Here is a 20,736-nt window from a genome sequence, read left to right on the forward strand (position 1 = left end):
TCTTTCCCAAAGACTGTATTATTTCTCTATCCCCAGTGTCTAGCACATATTAGGTGCTTGAAAAATGCGTGTTTGTATTAGTGGTTGGGGTAGATACTATGGAAGAAGATAAGGTCTACTTGTTGGCCCGTGGATGGCATTTTTCTGTTCTAATAGAAAGGCTGAGGGCTTCGGGCGGCGCAGCCCGCGGAGTAACTTCGCAAAGGAGCCCGCGAGTCTCCACGTCGTTGGCTGCCGGGCCTCGGGTTTCCGCTGGGTGGGGAGGAAAGTGGGGCGGGAAATCGAAAAACGAACTCTCAGCTCCCGGCATTCCTCGTGGGCGGTGCTCCCCTTTGACCCTTCGCTCGCGTGCTACACATCCGGGCCTCTGCTACTAGTGAGAGGAAGATGGCGGCCGCGGCTGTGGTGGTTCCTGCAGAGTGGATAAAGAACTGGGAGAAATCAGGGAGAGGCGAATTGTGAGTGTTCGGGCCGGAGGCAGGCGCACTGCCGGGCCGGGCCAGGGCGTCAGCTGCACTCTCACCTGTGGTGGGAGGTTGGGGGGGGAAGATGTACCCCCTCCCCCACCCGGGCGGCGGGCGTGGATGGTCGGCTAGGAGTTTCGAACTCGGGGAGAGGTGCTGTTAACCGCCGCGGACCTCTTTCCTTCCCTGGCCTCCCAGAAATCGCTACTGCCTGCGGTAGCTCGGCTTTCTTTAGCCTCTTAGTAGAACTCCTGTTCCGCCCCTGCAGGTCTCTGCGCTCCCTCTTGGTCTCTTTTTGTGTCCCCCTTTTCGCTTGATCTCACTGGGCTCCTTTATCTTTATGGGGCTGCGCTGGGGCGATTCGGACTTTCCATCTCTCTCTGTCCCATTTCTTCACTCTGCACCCGTTGGACTCCGCAGTTTGGAGCTTGGCGCCTCCTCTGCCTGAAGTCCGAGGAGGGCGAACCGTCCCGGATTCCCTCCCCTCCTCTTCGCCCGCTGCCGCGAAGCCCGGGGCGCCGCGAAGAACCCGGTTTGGCACCTCTCGTCCTCCCGGGGAGCGGTCTCTTGACTGTCCCGGCCTCGCGTAGCGCCGTGGGGAAGTGTGGCAGGGATTGCCGCTTTCCCTGAAGAACTACAGACATTTCTTTGCTCCGTCTGTTCACCTTAGAGCTATTTAGGGTGGGATTTAACTTTCGTCATTAAATGTTCCCTAAACCCCATTTTATCCTGGGACTGCAACTAATTCTGGCAACTCTCCAAGCTTCTCGAGTACCTAGGATAACGCGTTTCCTTTAGTCGTGAAACTTTTCCCCCGTAACGCCGAAAACAGTAATTTGCCATACCCCTAGTCTTCTCGCCCCCACATTAGAGCGCTCCCTCCTCCCCTCTCCCTGAAAAAAGTCGTTTAAGCAGCAAAGCAAACCTCAGATTTAAGAAAACATATTAATAACAGCTTCTCATTTCCTTCTCTGGATCGCTTTTAGATGCTAACGCTCAACCCTGGATGAAATTAACTCTTGTTAGCCATTTTTGTCGTCCTTGCCCACCCCTCTCCATTTCTAGTAGCCAGTTTACCGTGGCTCATGCTAAAGATTCAGATCTTTGTAACTTCATTACTTGGAACGAAACACGAGGAACGCGTTGCCGGATCCCGCGCTTGTAATAGTGCCAGCCTATGTGGCTTCCTCCCCCGCACCCCCCGCACTGCTGTATGAAGTCTTAACAGTGTGAGCGCTAGAATTCCCTAAATAAGCGGCTGTCTTAGCCACTTAACTAGCCGAGTGACCTTGGGTAAGTTCCTTAACCACTTGGACTGTTTCCCCTTGAGTAAATTGGGAATAATAAGTACTCTACTCAAAGGATTGTTGTGAAGACTAAATAATGCCTGTAAAGCACTTGGCTTATAGTAAGTGCTCAAGTGATAGCTATTAAAAGTAATATTATTCCAACCTTTAGATATTTAAACTTCTCAGGACAGCTCATGCACTTAAAGTCTGTACCACTCTGGTTAGCAATTAATTGGTCTCTGACTCCTTCATGTGTTTTTACTCTTGCACTGTAATGAATTGAGAGGCCCTTGAAAGATAGGGACTATGTCTCATATTTCTTTCGGTTCCACGCACGCCCACCCCCTCCCCCCAGCATATGCTTAGAGTGCTTATTGGTTTATTAATTGTCAGAGAAGACTATTTGATAAACCTTCGTTTTTAACTGTAATGAACATTTTACAAATCCTCGTACATGCTAGTTAACAAATAGCTATCAAGTTTGTTAGCTAGTTGACAAATAGCCATCACGTTTGATAGCTAGTTGACAAATAGCCATCAAGTTTGGGGAAGGCAAGATGGGAAGTTACCCAGCCAGACCATCATCTTCATCCATATTAGGGTAATCCACCAAAACTCGTAAAGCAATTCACTGTTTTGTTTACTTTTAAAGCCAGCTCATTTATTTAGGGGCTGTTATCTTTGTAGATTGCTCAGCTTCCTCCTTTCAGCTACTGTTTTTTGACAGTTTTGCTTTTCTTTTTTCCCCTTGAGACGGAGTCTCGCTCTGTCGCCCAGGCTGGCGTGCAGTGGCGCGATCTCGGCTCACTAACCGCTGCCTCCCGCGTTCAAGCGATTCTCCTGTCTCAGCCTCCCTGTCTCACCCTCCCGAGTAGCTGGGACTACAGGCACGTGCTACCACGCCCGGCTAAGTTTTTGTATTTTTAGTAGAGACGGAGTTTCACCGTGTTAGCCAGGATGGTCTCCATCTCCTGATCTCGTGATCCGCCCGCCTCGGCCTCCCAACAGTTTTACTGTTATTGCTCCCACCTTAGAATGAGTGGTATTAGGGCTACAAGGTGAAATTCTGCTTGGCTTCTGACTGGTAATGGTTGGAGAAAAAGTGATGTAGGAGGTCGAAATACCTAGAAAAAATGGAATTTTAGGTTCACATTATGTGTATTTATATAATACATGCTACCTGTCATAGTTCTTATATTTGAAGAGCTGCTTCAAAACTGTTATTAGAAGCCAGGTGAGGTGGCTCACGCCTGTAATACCAGCACATTGGGAGGCCGAGGTGGGTGGATCACCTGAGGTCAGGAGTTCGAGACCAGCCTGACCAACATGGAGAAACCCTGTCTCAACTAAAAGTACAAAATTAGCCAGGCGTGGTGGCACATGCCTGTAATCCCAGCTACTCGGGAGGCTGAGGCAGGAGAATCGCTTGAACCCGGGAGGCGGAAGTGGCGGTGAGTTGAGATCGCAGCTGTCGCACTCCAGCCTGGGCAACAAGGGGAGCGGAAACTCTTTCTCAAAAACAAACCAAACAAAAATAACAACAAAAAAACTGTTATTAGAACTTACATGTATGTAGTTATTGCATGACTTGTGGAATGTGGATTGAATTATAGTAGATCCAAATCAGTATAGTCAGTTTTATGATTGCATTCTGTTACAGGAAGAGAGTTTACAATTGTGTAACATAATAAGCTATTTTAAATAGTTAAACACATCACCATTCAGTACTTAGTTTCAGTTTATTTGACCTGTTTTTCCTCTATGAAAACTTTGTTGCATATAGCATGTCTTTGGAGTTTTTGTATCTTCTTAAAGATAGGTGTTAGCATTTTCATATTACTAGGCAGAATACGTGGTGGTGCAAATATATTACAAAAAACATTTTTCCTTTGTCTGAAAACAGCCTCTGAAATATAAAAGAGCAACGGGAAAATTTAAAAATGAAGGTAGTGTGCCACCAAATTATTAGTGAATCTATTTATAGATTTGGCGTTTAGAATATGACCAATATTTAAAATTATACCTTGGGTGAATTTTTCCTTTTTAACAAGATAAATTAGCAGATAAGCTTTAACTTGACTGAAAATTACCTTTTTTAAAAATAATGTGATGTATTTCATGAGGTTGTTAATTCATTTCTTGTCTGTCAGTTCTTACCACCATAAATCTTTTCTGGGGGTGGTTGTCAACTAGTGTTGAAAGCAACATATGAGATGTATGGGATATTTTATAACTTTCAGATAGGGCAAATTCTTAATTGTATGCCATGAAAAACAACTGTCTATTAAATGGAAGGTCTTGGCTTTGAAGAATGTTTTATTAGGTAATTAGGGAGAAAAGTAAAACTGTATTTTGCCTATCTGAATGGTCCATCCATCGCATACCTAGATATCCCATTATGTTTCCAGATACCAATTATGTTTTTAATGCTAAATTATAGAACTCTTAAAGAATGACCTTTTCCAAGAGGGCTCAGAAGGGCAAAGGAGGGCTACCAAAATGTAATTGTAATTTCCAATAATACTTATATCTAAATGCAAACTCTTCCAAATTCTGAAAGATATGTATTTGATCACTTAATTTTGGAATTAGTTTTAGTTTCTTGATTATTTTATATTGACGTAGAACTTGCCATGATTAAGCTAATAAACTTGCATGTACTGGTAGATCCGGTGGAGAATTCTGGTTTTGATAGAAATCATTAACACAGTGAGCTCAACATTTCTTTATCACAAGCAACCTTAATGGAGAATTGATATTCGAAGCTCTTAATCTGAAGATGCTAGCCTCATGTTAATACTTAGTCTAATTTTGAAATGCTTATGTTTGTTGAATATCATCTGTTTGTTTGAATAGCTTATTTTAGGTATCTCAATTAGAAAGTTTTGTTAGGTCTTACCTTATTAATGGTAGTTATAATAAAGTTTTAAAATTTAATTGCCAAATGTTTTGATTGCTACTCTTTTTCTTCTGCTGCTACGACATTATTTTAAACATTCTAGAACTTATTTAAGTACATTTGGTTGTTCAAAACATGCCATATGATCTGAATTTCTTGGAGAATTCTAGGTAGAGGGTTATAATCATTCTAAGAAATTTTAGTCTTGGTGGTTGAGTCTTTTTTTCCTCGCAAAGTTGCTCCAAATTCAGCCAAAGCTTTATCTGAAACCTTTTCTTGATGTCTCAGTTTTCATTTCGTATTTAATTTCCCATTTCGACCTGTATTCATAAACTAAGTATAAGTCTTAGTCTGTTTTCCTGGGAAGAGAAACATTCTTCAAGAAATGTTGAAGCAATGTCAGGAGGTTGTATAGGCTACTGCCTTGTTTGTTAAAAAAAAAAATATATATATATATTCTGTAATGCTTTAATGTTTAGGTAGGGTGAGTGCTGTCAATATACTTGTGCTTTTTTCCTGCTGTAAGTGCGGCAACTCCTGTTGTCTTTTTTTCTTTTTCTTTTCTTTTCTTTTTTTTTTTTTTTTAACATTTCCTGTTTCTTTTTCTTTTAAATGCATGTTTCTACAAGATAAAACTATATTGTCCCAGTATTCATTTTTGTGGGTTTTGTTTCTGTTCTACAAATGATAATAGAGGTAGCACTTTGCTTAACTACATTTAACCTTTTTGTTGTCTTGTTTTAAAGAATTAAGTGAAGCGTAAATAGCATCAGCTTTTTATATATGAAAGCCACATTTGCGATGTGAGCATAATCAAGTAATTTAAGCTTGTGACTCTGTTTCCTTTTTACTGGAAAATGGGAACAAGTAAGATGAAAAGCCGTATACCCATGTTAAGAAGTATTCACAAAATACCTTTTAAGTCCTTGAAGGAACCTCAGACATTTTATTCAGTTTTCCATACATCTTTTGACAGAAAGTAGATTCTGTCCTCGTTCTCAGGGACCTGAGACAGCATCTCCATAATAGCACTAAACAATTTTAAAAGTGGAAAAAAACGAATGCCTGGCATGGTGGCATGTGAGGTGGTGGTGGCGTGCACTGTGGCACACACCTGTAATCCCAGCTACTTGGGCAACTGAGGCAGGAGGAAGGATCGCCTGAGCCCAGGAGAGCTCTGGGTGACATAGCGAGAACCTGTCTCTATTTTTATTTAAAAAAATAAATTAAAAAGTGGAAAAATGGTAAACTCAAGTATTTGAAAGTTATTAAGGGATTAAAATAATTTCAATTTGGACTAAGACAGAAAATTTGATTATTTTTAAGCCATATTAAAGTGGGCAACTATTAGAGGTAGTTTTGTTTGTTCCTTTCCCTATAATTTAGGTTAGTGACCTAAAACCATTAGGCAGGTGTATAGTAAGACAAATGTAACGTTCAGAAACAGTTTCTTTAAGAATCCTTGGTGGGCTTCTGTTAGTGAATCACTTAGGGAGAAGAGCATAGATACATCTACTTGTTGGCGGAAAATTCTTAGTGTTTGTTTTTAGTTTCTTGTTATAACTAAGGAATACCTGTTTTATTTTTTTATTAAAAAAGTTTTTTTTTTTTTTTTTTTTTTTTGAGACGGAGTCTTGCTCTGTAGCCCGGGCTGGAGTGCAGTGGCCGGATCTCAGCTCACTGCAAGCTCCGCCTCCCGGGTTTACGCCATTCTCCTGCCTCAGCCTCTGGAGTAGCTGGGACTACAGGCGCCCTCCACCTCGCCCGGCTAGTTTTTTGTATTTTTAGTAGAGACGGGGTTTCACGATGTTAGCCAGGATGGTCTCGATCTCCTGACCTCGTGATCCGCCCGTCTCGGCCTCCCAAAGTGCTGGGATTACAGGCTTGAGCCACCGCGCCCGGCCAAAAAGTTATTTTTAACTAATTTTTTTTTTTTTTTTGAGACAGGGTCTTGCTTTGTCACCTAGGCTGGAGTGCAGTCATACGATCACGGCTCACTGCAGGCTTGACCTCCCAGGCTCAAGGGATTTTCCTGCCTCAGCCTCCTGAATAGCTGGGGCTACAGGAGCATGCCACCATGCCTGGCTAATTAAAAACATTTTTTTTGTGTGTGTGTATGTATAGGGATGGGGTTTTGCTATATTGCCCAGGCTGGTCATAAACTCCTGGCTTCAAGTGATCCTTCCCCCTCAGCCTCCCAAAGTGCTGGGATTACAGGCATGAGCCACTGCGCCCAGCCAAAGGAATACCTCTTTTATACTAGGGAAATATAAGTATCTATTATGCAAACAAATTGCCTTGTTGTAATAACCTTTCAATGGTTCCATATGCAACTTGAGCAAATCTTTGAGATTCTAATAGTTCATGATGACATTGTCATCTGTGTCCTAATGAACATGTTTGTAGCCTGGTGACTGACAATATAGAATTATATTTCAGTTATTTCTTAAAGTTATGTAATGATGACTGTACCATTAGTCTAGGTAGGAGTTTGCAACACTGACGCAACCTCTTCCCCCCAACCATTGGAAAGGCTTTTTGCAAAAGATGTGCATTAAGATTGTTAAATAGAAATAAAACTGTTGGAAATGTGAGGAAGCAAATGCATTGTTATAAGGAGAAGTTTTTTTTTTTTTTTTTAAGACAGGGTCTCACTCTGTTGCCCAGGCTGGAGTGCAGTGGCATGATCTTGGCTCACTGCAGCCTTGACCTCCGAGGCTCAAGTGAATAAGGAAGAATTTTAAACAATTATTTTGTTTCTCTTTCTTTCTCATCCTTTCCTTTTCCTTTCCTCTTTTTATTTTTTCTCTTTTTCTATATGAAGGAATATTTGAAATTGCATTTTAGTAGCCTGAGTACAAAGGGAAAGATGAGTTACTTTATTCTCTTAAATTCTTCTTTCAAAGACATGGTGCTTCCTGCTATTATTATTATTATTATTTGAGGCAGAGTCTCACTCTGTCGCCCAGGCTGGAGTGCAGGGGTGCGACCTCGGCCCACTGCAACCTCCGCTTCCTGGGTTCAAGTGATTCTCCTGCCTCAGCCTCCCGAGTAGCTGGGGTTACAGGCATGCTCCACCAAGCCTGGCTAATTTTTGTAGTTTTAGTAGAGACAGGGTTTCACCATACTGGCTAGGCTAGTCTCCAGCTCTTGGCCTCAAGTAATCTGCCCTCCTCGGCCTCTTAAAAGTGCTGGGATTATAGGTGTGAGCCACTGTGCCTGGCTCCTGCTATTATATTCTAAAGGGAATTGACCCTATAGGGGAAATAGGAACCCAAAGAAGGAATTGTTTTAATACTTCATAGTAAATATTGAAGCAATCTTGATATACTTATATATCTCCTCTCCGCAAAAGACCTAGATGGCATTTTTAGGTTATATCTTCTGATGCTAATCTGAAGCAGATATTATTTCTATGTTGCCTACTGGAAGGAAGATTGATTTTGTTTTATATTCCAGATAAACTTAGGTTTAACATATTTTGGGAAAATAGAAGCTTAATCAGTGGTTTTTTTTTTTTTTTAGATAGGGTTTCACTCTGTTCCCCACGCTGTCCAGGCTGGAGTGGTAGGATCACCACTCACTGCAGCCTTGACCTGCAGGCTCAAGTGATCCTCCCAGCTCAGCCTCCCAAGTAGCTGGTACTATAGGCACGCGCCACCACACTCGGCTAATATTTTTTTTCTGTTTTTTTTTTTTTTTTTTTTGAGATGGAGTCTCGCTCTGTCACCCAGGCTGGAGTGCAGTGGCCGGATCTCATCTCACTGCAAGCTCCACCTCCCGGGTTTATGCCATTCTCCTGCCTCAGCCTCCCGAGTAGCTGGGACTACAGGTGCCCGCCACCTCGCCTGGCTAGTTTTTTTGTGTTTTTTAGTAGAGACGGGGTTTCACTGTGTTAGCCAGGATGGTCTCGATCTCCTGACCTCGTGATCCGCCTGTCTCGGCCTCCCAAAGTGCTGGGATTACAGGCTTGAGCCACCGTGCCCGGCCTGTTATTTTTTTTTTGTAGAGATGGGGTCTCACTTGTTGGCTAGGCTGGTCTTGAACTTCTGTGTGCTGGGATTACAGGCTTGAGCCACCGTGCCCGGCCTGTTATTTTTTTTTTGTAGAGATGGGGTCTCACTTGTTGGCTAGGCTGGTCTTGAACTTCTGTGTGCTGGGATTACAGGCTTGAGCCACCGTGCCCGGCCTGTTATTTTTTTTTTGTAGAGATGGGGTCTCACTTGTTGGCTAGGCTGGTCTTGAACTTCTGTGCTCGAGTGATCCTCCCACTTAGGCCTCCCAAAGTGTTGGGATTATAGGCATGAGCCAGCATACCCAGCTTTAACCAGTGTTCTTTTTTTTTTTTTTTTGAGACGGAGTCTAGCTCTGTCGCCCAGGCTGGAGTGCAGTGGCCAGATCTCAGCTCACTGCAAGCTCCGCCTCCCGGGTTTACGCCATTCTCCTGGCTCAGCCTCCCGAGTAGCTGGGACTACAGGCGCCTGCCACCTCGCCCGGCTAGTTTTTTGTATTTTTTAGTAGAGACAGGGTTTCACCGTGTTAACCAGGATGGTCTCGATCTGCTGACCTTGTGATCCGCCCGTCTCGGCCTCCCAAAGTGCTAGGATTACAGGCTTGAGCCACCGCGCCCGGCCTTAACCAGTGTTCTTAACCAACCACTGTTCTCTTCTCAACCCATTAGAAGGCCTGTCTAGTCTCCAGGGAAGTAGTTGAAAGTGCTTGGGACCAAACTTACACCAGCTTACCATTCATAAGGTATTCTCAGAATAATTTTTTTTTAGTGAGAAATGTTTAATAGCTAAATGACATTTTCTTTCTTTGTTTTTGTTTTTGAGATGGGATCTTGCTCTGTCACCCTGGAGTGCAGGGTGGAGTGCAGTGGTACGATCATGGCTCACTGGTACGATCTTGGCTCACTGCAGTCTCAACTTCCTGAGCTCTGGCGATCCTCGCATCTCAGCCTCCTGAGTAGCTGGGACCACAGGCGCGTGCCGCCATGCTCTGCTAATTGTTTGTGTTTTTGGTAGAGACGGGGTTTCACCACGTTACCCAGGCTAGTCTTGAACTCCTGAGCTCAGGTGATGTTACCAGGCTGGTCTCGAACTCCTGAGCTCAAGCAATTTACCCAACTTGGCCTCCTAAAGTGCTGGGATTACAGGCGTGAGCTACTATGCCTGGCCTGACATTTTCAAACTAAATATTTAATTTAGTAAATGCTCTCCATTGCCCTTAGTTTTTATTTTTATTTTTTCTGAGACAGAGTCTCGCTCTGTTGCCCAGGTTGGAGTGCAGTGATGCAGTCTCAGCTAACTGCAACCTCTGCCTCCTGGGTTCATGTGATTCTTCTGCCTCAGCCTGCAGAGTAACTGGGATTACAGGTGCGCACCACCGCAACCAGCTAATTTTTTTTTTTTTTTTTTTTTTGTGAGACGGAGTCTCACTCTGTCACCCAGGCTGGAGTGCAGTGGCACGATCTCGGCTCACTGCAAGCTCCGCCTCCCGGGTTCCCGCCATTCTCCTGCCTCAGCCTCCCGAGTAGCTGGGACTACAGGCGCCGCCACCACGCCCGGCTAATTTTTTTGTATTTTTAGTGGAGACGGGGTTTCATTGTGTTAGCCAGGATGGTCTCGATCTCCTGACCTCGTGATCCGCCCGTCTCGGCCTCCCAAAGTGCTGGGATTACAGGCTTGAGCCACCGCGCCCGGCCATCCAGCTAATTTTTATATTTTTAGTGGAGACAAGGTTTCATCATGTTGGCCAGGCTGGTCTTAAACTTCTGACCTCAAATGATCCACCCACCTTAGCCTCCTAGACTTCTGGGACTACAGGTGTGAGCCACAGCTGCCGGCTTCCATTGCCTTTTTATTCTTTGGTTTTGAACATACTTTTGTGAAACCTGGAAGTGAATTGTTGACTAGCAAAAGTTTACTCTGCTGACTTTTAATAACCTTACCCTGCTCATCCTGATGATACAGTATTGACACAGTCAGAAGACACAGAGGTGAGCTGCAAGGTTACGTGTAATCTGCAAAGTAGATAATCTCTCTGTGGATGATTGTAATCTGGCATCTTATTTAGCCTTAGATGTGATATATAAGCAGGTTCTGTTAAGTCTTTTTTTTTTTTTTTTTTTTTTTTGAGATGGAGTCTCGCTCTGTCGCCCAGGCTGGAGTGCGGTGGCCTGATCTCAGCTCACTGCAAGCTCCGCCTCCTGGGTTCACGCCATTCTCCTGCCTCAGCCTCCTGAGTAGCTGGGACTACAGGCGCCCGCCACCACGCCCGGCTAATTTTTTGTATTTTTAGTAGAGACGGGGTTTCACTGCGGTCTCGATCTCCTGACCTTGTGATCCGCCCGCCTCGGCCTCCCAAAGTGCTGGGATTACAGGCGTGAGCCACCGCGCCCGGCCGCTCTGTTAAGTCTTAAAATTATTTGTTTCATTGACTAGAAAAAGGATTACATGATATATAAACAGGTTCTGTTAAGTCTTAAAATTGTTTCATTGACTAGAAAAAGGATTACTAGATACAAAAGAGTAAGAAACTCTTCTATATGAATTCATTGGCTCTCTTTAAAGCCTTGTGCACCTTGGAAGAATTTTTTTTCTAAATTATGAAATGTAACAAAAATACAGGGAAGTCATGAAACCTCAATATAGAGCTTAAAGAGTCATTGTAAGATGCACCCCCATGTAACTTACACCCAGGTTAAGGCAACATACCATTTGTTCCCAATCAAACCTTTCCCACCTCCCATGTAGTAACCATTATCCTGACATTTATGGTTTTCCTCTTTCTTGATTTTTCTCTTTTTTTAACCTTGCATCTTCAGCTCAAAGGAACTTTCTTGCTTTTCTTTGCAGTGTCATTACCAAATATGTTTAATTTTTTCTTGAACTTCATATAAATGAAATTGAATATTTATCCTACTGTATCTGGCTGCTTTTGCTCAACAGTTATGACTTTAAGATTCATCCATATTGTATGTTTGCAGTTCATTGATTTTCCTTTTTTTTTAGTTCATTCATTTTCTTTTTTTTTTTTTTTTTTTTGAGACGGAGTCTCGCTGTGTCGCCCAGGCTGGAGTGCAGTGGCCGGATCTCAGCTCACTGCAAGCTCCGCCCCCTGGGTTTACGCCATTCTCCTGCCTCAGCCTCCCGAGTAGCTGGGACTACAGGCGCCCGCCACCTTGCCCGGCTAGTTTTTTGTATTTTTCAGTAGAGACGGGGTTTCACCGTGTTAGCCAGGATGGTCTCGATCTCCTGACCTCGTGATCCGCCCGTCTCGGCCTCCCAAAGTGCTGGGATTACAGGCTTGAGCCACCGCGCCCGGCCTAGTTCATTCATTTTCATAGTTGCAAGATACTCCATTGTATACCAGTGTTTATTTTTATGCTGTCTTGTTGATAAACATTTTTGTTGCTTCTAGTTTTTGGCTATTACTAACAGTGCCAATAGAAACATTATACAACAGTTTTGGTGTATACAAGCATGTGTTTTTGTGGAGTATATACTAGGTATAGAATCTCTGGGTTATAGGTTACACTTTAGCTCTGTTAGATATTGCCAAGCTATTTCAGTGTACACTCCCACCAGCAGTGTATGAGTTGACCTTGTTTCACATTGTCACTACATTTGATATTGTCAGACTTAAATTTTTTGTAAATATGTATGTAATTTTACTGTGGCTTATATTTTCATGAGCATCTTTTTATATGTTGTTGGTCATTTGGAGTACTTATTATTATTATTTTTTGTTGTTTGAGACAGAGTCTTGCTCTGTCGCCCAGTTTGGAGTGTGGTGGTGGCGCAATCTTAGCTCCCTGCAACCTCTGCCTTCCGGGTTCAAGCGATACTTGTGCCTCAGCCTTCTGAGTAGCTGGAATTACAGGTGTGTGCCACCACACCCGGCTAATTTTTGTATTTTTAGTAGAGACGGGGTTTCACCATGTTGGGCAGGCTGGTCTTGAACTCCGGGCCTATGGTGATCAGCCCGCCTTGGCCTCCGAAAGTGCTGGGATTGCAGGCATGAGCCACCACGCCTGGCCTGGAGTTCTTGTTTCTTTTTGTGAAAGGTCTCTGTCATATCTTTTGCCTTTTTTGCTGTTGAGTTGCTTGAGTTTCTTTCACTGATTTGTAGGGGTTCTTATTATAGTCTGTATTTGAGCCCTTTTTGGGTTATACTGCATGTGTTACAACTGTCTTTCTTTTTTTTTTAATTTTACGTTCTGGGATACATGTGCAGAATGTGCAGGTTTGTTACATAGATACACATGTACCATGGTGGTTTGCTGCACCTATCAACCCGTCATGTAGGTTTTAAGCCTCGCATGCATTAGGTATTTGTCCTAATGCTCTCCCTCCCCTTGCTCCTCAACCCCCAACAGGCCCCAGTGTGATGTTCCCGTCCCTGTGTCCTTGTGTTCTCATTGTTCAACTCCCACTTATGAGTGAGAACATGTGGTGTTTGGTTTTTTGTTTCTGTGTTAGTTTGCTGAGAATGATGGTTTCCAGCTTCATTCATGTCCCTGCAAAGGACATGAACTCATCCTTTTTTATGGTTGCATGGTATTCCATGGTGTATATGTGCCACATTTTCTTTATCCAGCCTATCATTGATGGGCATTTGGGTTGGTTCCAATTCTTTGCTATTGTAAATAGTACTGCAGTGAACATATGTGTTTATGTGTCTTTATAGCAGCATGATTTATAATCCTTTGGGTATATACCCAGTAATGGGATTGCTGAGTCAAATGGTATTTCTGGTTCTAGATCCTTGGGTAATCGCCACACTGTCTTCCACAATGGTTGAACTAATTTACACCCCCACCAACAGTGTAAAAGCATATCATCAGCAGCAAATACTCTGCTGTTTTCCTTGAAATGACAGGCTCACTTGGTTCATTTTTGAGAAAATGCACGTGGAAGACCCATGTCTGAATAACCGTAGTTTGTTTTTCTTTCAAGTAAAAAATGGTGTTTCATAAAATCAAGCTGGTTCAGCTTACAATTCTAATAGTCGCACAGGTGCGTCACCTGTAGACAAATACTGTGGTTGTATTTGGGTGTGTGGCAGAAATTACTTATGCAAACTTCTAAATTTCATCACATAGGCTATTAAAAGGATGTGTTATTTTTAATTTTTAATTTTTTTTTGTTTTTTTTTGGAGATAGAGTCTCGCACTGTCGCCTAGGCTGCAGTGTAGTGGCGTGATCTCGGCTCACTGCAACCTCTGCCTCCTGAGTCCAAGCGATTCTGCTGCCTCAGGCTCCCGAGTAGCTGGGACTACAGGCATGCACCACCATGCTCGGCTAATTTTTGTATTTTTTAGTAGAGATGGGGTTTCACCATGTTGGTCAGACTGGTCTTGAAGTCCTGACCTCAAGTGATCGACCCTCCTCAGCCTCCCAAACTGCTGGGATTACAGGTGTGAGCCACCACACCCAGCCAAAAGGATGTGTTCTTAAAAAAAGACATGCTTTCCCAGGCACAGTGGCTCACTCCTGTAATTCCAGCACTTTGGGAGGCCAAGGTGGGCAGATCACTTGTGGTCAGGAGTTCGAGACTGGCCTGGCCAACATGGTGAAACTCCATCTCTACTTAAAATACAAAAATTAGCCAGGCATGGTTGTGCACACCTGTAATCCCAGTTACTCAGGACGCTGAGGCGGGAGGATTGCTTGAGCCTGGGAGGCAGAGGCTGTAGTGAGCCAAGATCGTGCCACTGTACTCCAGCCTGGGTGACAGAGCAAGACTCTGTCTCAAAAAACAAACAAACAAACAAAAAAACCAAAATATGTTCTTAGGGTTCAGGATTTAACAAAATTAACAACTTTTTAAGTAACTTTTTTATTGTGGAAAAAAAACACCCAACATGAAATCTACCTTCTTAGCAAATTTTAAGTGAGCAGTACAATGTTGTCAACTCTAAGTACAATGTTAGCAGATCTTTTGATCTGATCTTTTTCATATTCTATGAGCTGAACTTCGTATCCCTTATATACCAACTCCCCATTTTCCCCTTCCTGCAGCCTCTGACAACCATCATTCTACTTTTCACTTCTGAGTTTGACTACATTAGATACTTTATATAAGTAGAATCATACAGTGTTTGTCCTGTGACTGGCTTCTTACCTTAGTACACTGTCCTTAAGGTTCATCCACGTTGTAGCACGATGGGATTTCCTTTTTTTTTTTTATGGCTGAATAATGTTTGCTTTCATTGATATACAACACGTTTTCTTTATTCACTCTTCTGTTGGTGGACATTTAGGTTGTTTCTACCCCTAGGCTATTGTAAATAATGCTGCAGTGAACATAGGAATGCAGCTATCTCTGTGAGATCCTGACTTAAATTTTTTTGGATAAATACCCAGAAGTAGGAATGCTCGATCATATGGTAGTTCTACTTTTCATTTTTTGAGGAATCTCTATACTGTTTTTCATAACAATTGCATTATTTTATTTAATTTTTTTCGAGAGACAGGCTCTTGCTTTTTGTCACCCAGGCTGGAGTGCAGTGGTGCAATCATAGCTCACCGTAACCTTGAACTCTTGGGCTCAAGTGATCCTCCTGCCTCAACCTCCTAAGAGGCTGGGACTATAGGGATGTGCCACCATGACCTGCTAATTTAAAAATTTTTTTTGTAGAGATGGAGTCTTGCTGGATTGCCCAGGCTGGTCTTGAACTCCTGGCCTCAAGCAATTCTCATGCCTTGGCCTCCAAAAAGGCTGGGATTAGAGGTGTGAGCCACAGGCCTGGCCTATTTTTTTTTTTTTCTTTTTTGAGACAGGGTCTCACTCTGTTGCCTAGGCTGGAGTGCATGGCGTGATCTCAGCTCACTGCAGCCTTCACCTCTGGTGCTCAAGTGATCCTCCCACCTCAGCCTCCCAAGTAGCTGGGACTATAGGCCTGCACCACCATGCCTGGCTAGTTTTTGTTTATTTTTTGTGGAGACGAGGTCTCTTTGTTACCCAGGCTTATTTATTTTTTATTTTTTGTTTTTGAGATAGCATTTTGCTTTGTTGCCCAGGCTGGAGTGCTGTAGTGAAATCATAGCTCATCATAACCTGGAAATCCTGGACTCAAGCAATCCTCCCACTTCAGCCTCCCGAGTAGCTAGGACTCACACCACAATGCCTATTTCTTTTTTTCTTTTTTGTAGAGACAGAGTCTTGCTGTGTTGTTCAGGCTGATCTCCAACTGACCTCAACGAATGTTCCTGCCTCGGCCTTGCAAATTGCTGAAATTACAGGCATGGGCCACTGTGCCTGGCTGGCATCACCATTTTCTTTTATTTTGAGAATATGTTTAATTTTTTAATTTTTTTTTTTTTGAGACAGGGTCTCACTCTGTTGCCCAGGCTGGAGTGCAGTGGCTGATCTCAGCTCACTGCAAGCTCCGCCTCCTGGGTTCACGCCATTCTCATGCCTCAGCCTCCCGAGTAGCTGGGATTACAGGCACCCGCCACCTCGCCCAGCTAATTTTTTTGTATTTTTTAGTAGAGATGGGGTTTCACCGTGTTAGCCAGGATGGTGTTGCTCTCCTGACCTCGTGATCCGCCCGTCTCAGCCTCCCAAAGTGCTGGGATTACAGGCGTGAGCCACTGCGCCCGGCCCCTTGACTTCTTTATATATTTTGGATATTAAACCCATATTTGATGTTTGGCTTGCAAGTGTTTTCTCCGAATCCATAGGTTGTCTCCATCACACTGTTAATTGTTTCCTTTCCTGTATAGAAACTTTTTTTTTTTTTTTGAGACAGAGTCTCGCTTTCCAGGCTGGAGTGCGGTGGTGCGATCTTGGCTTGTTGCAATCTCTGCCTCCTGGGTCCAAGCGATTCTCCTGCCTCAGCCTCCTGAGTAGCTGGGATTACAGGCATGCGCCACCATGCCCGGAAAATTTTTGTATTTTTGGTAGAGAAGGATTTCTCCATGTTGGTCAGGCTTGTCTTGAACTTCTGACCTCAGGTTATCTGTCTGCCTTGGCCTCCCAGAGTGCTGGGATTATAAGTATGAGCCATTGCACCTGGCCTCCTGCATAGAAACTTTTTTTGTTTGATGTAATCCCATTTGTCTATTTTTGCTTTAATCACTTGAGCTTTTGGGGTCAAATCTAAAAAACTGTAGCCCAGACCAATGTTGTGTAGCTCTTCCCCTGTTTTTTCTTTTAGGATTTTTATAGTTTCAGGTCTTACATTTAAGTCTTTAATTCATTTTGAGTTGGTTTTTGTATATGGTGTGAAGTAAGTGTCCAGTTTCATTGTTCTGTATGTGGATATTAAGTTTTACCAGCATTCTTTATTGAAGAGACTGCCTTTTCCCCCATAATGTGTTCTTGGTACCCTTTGTTGAAAATCGACTATAAATGCATGGATTAGTATCTGGGCTCTCTATTCTATTCCGTTAGTTGATGTGTCTATTTTTATGCCAGTGCCATGCTGTTTTAATTACCCTAGTTTTGTAATATATAGTTGGCTGGCCTTACATTTAGTTGGTTGGCTGCATCCACAGATTCAACCAACAACAAATCAAAAGCTGTGGATATGGAGGACTGACTGTAAGTGTTTTCTGTCTACAGTTGGTTGAATCCGCAGATGCGGAACCTGTGGACACAGAAGGATGACTGTATATATGCCATATATAAGGGACTTTTGAGCATCTGTGAATTTGGTGTGTGTGGCAGATGGTCCTGGAACCAATCCCCCTTGGATACAGAGGGCCAACTGTAGCTTGAAGTCAAATAGTGGGATACTTCTAGCTTTTTTCTTTTTGTTCAAGATTGCCTTGGCTGCTATTCGTTTTTTTTCTGGTTCCATATAAATTTTTAGGATTTTTCTGTTTCTGTGAAAAATGTCATTGGTGTTTTGATAGAGATTGCATTGAGTCTTTATATCTCTTTGGGTAGCATGGACATTTAAACAATCTTAATTATTATAATCAATGAACATGGAATATCTTTTCATTTATTTGTCATCTTCAGTTTCTTTCATCAGCATTTGATAGTTTGTGGTGTATAGATCTTTCACCTCCTTGGTTAAACTTATTCCTAAGTATTTTATTTTTTGTAGCTATTTTATTTTTATTATTATTTTTCTCTTTTTGCCATTCTTGCAATGCTATAGCTATTTTAAATGGAATTAAAATTATTTTTCAGGTAGTTCATTGTTAGCATATAGAATCACTACCTATTTTTGTGTGTTGATTTTTATATCCTGTAACTTAACCCTATTTATTATTTCTTTTTTTAAAATTTTTTTTGCCTTGATGGATACAGCATATTTATTTCTAACAATTTTATGGTGTAGTCATTAGGATTTTCTAAATATAAGATCATTTTGTCAGCAGAGACAATTTCACTTTTCTTGTTTGGATAACTTTCATTTCTTCTTTTTGCCCAGTTGCTCTGGCAAGGACTTTTAGTACTCTGTTGAATAGACATGGAGAGAGTGGGCATGTACCTGATCTTAGAGGAAAAACCTTCAACTTTTCACCATTGAATATAATGTTAGCTGTGGGCTTGTTATTTATGGTCTTTTTTTTGTGTGTGTTGAGGAACATTCATTCTATAGTTAGTATGTATATTTATTTGATAGGGAGTCTTGCTCTGTCACGCAGGCTAGTTAATTGTTGAGAGTTTTATCATAAAAGGGTATTGAATTTTGTCAAACGCTTTTTCGGCATCTAAGGAGATGATCAAGTGATTTTTATCCTTCATTTTGTTAATGTAATGTGTCACATTTAGTGTATGTTGTACCATCCTTGCTTCCCAGGGATAAATCCATTGTAATCATGGTGAATGATCTTTTTAATGTGCTGTTAAATTCCGTTTGCTGGTGTTTATTGAGGATTTTTTCATCTGTGTTTATAAGAGGCATTGACCTGTAATTTTCTTTTCTTGTAATGTTTTTGTCTGGCTCTGGTATTATGGTGTACTAGCCTCTTGTATTCCTTTTTGTTTCTGTGTAATTGGTTGTAATGTTTTTTCTTTTGTTTCTAATTTTGTTTGCATTTTCTTTTTCTTTATTAAATGTCTAGCTAAAGATTTGTCAGTTTTGTTAATCTTTTTTTAAAAAACAACTTTTAATTTTATTGATTTTTTTTTCTTTTTTTTTTTGAGATAAGTTCTCACTTTGTCACCCAGGCTGGAGTGCAGTGGCACTATCTTGGCTCACTGCAGCCTTGACATCCTGGGCTCAAGTGATCCTCCTATCTCAGCCCCTCAAGTAGCTGGGACTACAGGTGTGGGCCACCATGCCCAGCTAATTTTTTGTGTTTTTTTTGTAGAGACAAGGTTTTGCCATGCTGCCCAGGCTGGTCTCGAACTCCTAAGATCAAGCTATCTGCCTGCCTCAGCCTCTCAAAGTGCTAGGATTACAAGTGTGAGCCACCGCACCCGGCTGATTTTTGTTTTCTTTTTTAATTCTCGATTTCAGTTGTTTCTGCCCTAATCTTTATTATTTCCTTCCTTCTATTAACTTTGGGCTTAGTTTATTCTACTTTTTCTAGTTCCTTGAAGTTTTGAGTTAGGTGGTTTATTTGAGATTTTTTTAAAAAAAGGCATTTATAGTGCTGGCTTGGTGGCTCACGCCTGTATTCCCAGAACTTTGTTGGGCTGAGGTGGGCAGATTGCTTGAGCCCAGGAGTTTGAGAACAGCCTGGGTAACATGGTGAAACCCATCTCTTCAAAATATACAAAATTAGCTGGGCATGGTGGCATGCACCTGTGGTCCCACCTAATGGGGTGTTGGGGGTGGGTGCTGAGGCTGAGGTGGGGGGAATCACTTGAGCCCAGAAGATTGAGGCTGCAGTGAGCCAAGATTTTGCCATTGCAGTCCAGCCTGGGTGATAGAATGAGATACTGTGTTTTAAAAAAAAAAAAAAAAAAATTATTGCTACAAATTTCCTCTTTTGAACTGCTTTTGGTATATCTCGTAAGTTTTGGTATTTATGTTTTCATTTTCATTTGTCTCAAGATAATTCCTAATTTCCTTCTTGATTTTGTTCTTTGATTCTTTGGTTGTTCAAGAATGTGTTTAATTTCTACATATTTGTGAACTTTCCAGTTTTCTTTCTGGTATTGATATCTAGTTTTATTCCATTGTGTTTGGAAAAGATACTTGGAATTTCTGTCTTTTAAAATGTGTTATTTTTTTGTGATATCTAATGTGATCAGAAGGTTAGATCACATGTTAGAGCTTGGAAAAAGGTTTGTGTGTGCTTGAGAAGAATGTAGTCTCCTTATCTTGGGTGGCATGTTATGGATAGGTCTGTTAAATCCATTCGGTCTGTAGTATTATTCAAGTCTTCTGTTTCCTTACTGATCTTTTGTCTAGATATTCTATGGAAAGTAGTGTATTGAAATTCCCTACTATTACTGTGTTGATGTCTATTTATTTCTTCAGTTCTGTGTCACATATATTCATATGCTTTTGTCCTCTGATGTGGTATGTGTATATATTTATAATTGTTATATTTTCAAAGTATATTTTGTCTAATATAAGCATAGGCACCCCTGTTCTCTCTTGGCTAACATTTGAATGGATTATCTTTATCCATCCTTTCACTTTCAGCCTGTCTGTGTCCTTAAATGTAAAAGAAGTTTCTTGTAGACAGCATACAGCTTTAAAAAAAATAGCTTGTCTTAAAAAATATCAATTTAGGCCGAGCGCGGTGGCTCACGCCTGTAATCCCAGCACTTTGGGAGGCCGAGACGGGCGGATCACGAGGTCAGGAGATCGAGACCATCCTGGCTAACACGGTGAAACCCCGTCTCTACTAAAAAATACAAAAAACTAGCCGGGCGAGGTGGCGGGCGCCTATAGTCCCAGCTACTCGGGAGGCTGAGGCAGGAGAATGGCGTGAACCCGGGAGGCGGAGCTTGCAGTGAGCTGAGATCCGGCCACCGCACTCCAGCCTGGGTGACAGAGCGAGACTCCCTCTCAAAAAAAATAAAAAAAAAAATAAAAAAATCAATTTAGATACTTTGTCTTTTGAATGTGGAGTTAGATGTTACATTTAAGGTAATTAATTACTGACAGGAAAGGACTTAACTACTGCCATTTTGTTAATTGTTTTTCTGTCTTGTA

At 42.1% G+C, this 20,736-nt stretch overlaps 1 protein-coding gene across 10 annotated transcripts in view; it reads left to right on the forward strand.

Annotated features, from left to right (window-relative positions):
- The first annotated feature begins 349 nt into the window (after positions 1 to 349).
- The window catches only part of LOC105468432 (THO complex subunit 2), a 133,489-nt gene continuing 113,102 nt past the window's right edge, over positions 350 to 20,736 (forward strand). For all 10 annotated transcript variants that reach the window (XR_979477.3, XM_011718576.3, XM_011718577.2 and 7 more), the window contains exon 1: positions 350 to 458. Coding sequence is in view for 9 of the 10 variants with exons in the window: in XM_011718576.3 (XP_011716878.2) it covers positions 388 to 458 (71 nt within the window). In the remaining variant the exon portion in view is untranslated. The remainder of the gene's footprint in view (positions 459 to 20,736) is intronic.

Source organism: Macaca nemestrina, chromosome X (genome assembly GCF_043159975.1).
Source record: "Macaca nemestrina isolate mMacNem1 chromosome X, mMacNem.hap1, whole genome shotgun sequence".
NCBI classification, from domain to species: Eukaryota; Metazoa; Chordata; class Mammalia; order Primates; family Cercopithecidae; genus Macaca; species Macaca nemestrina.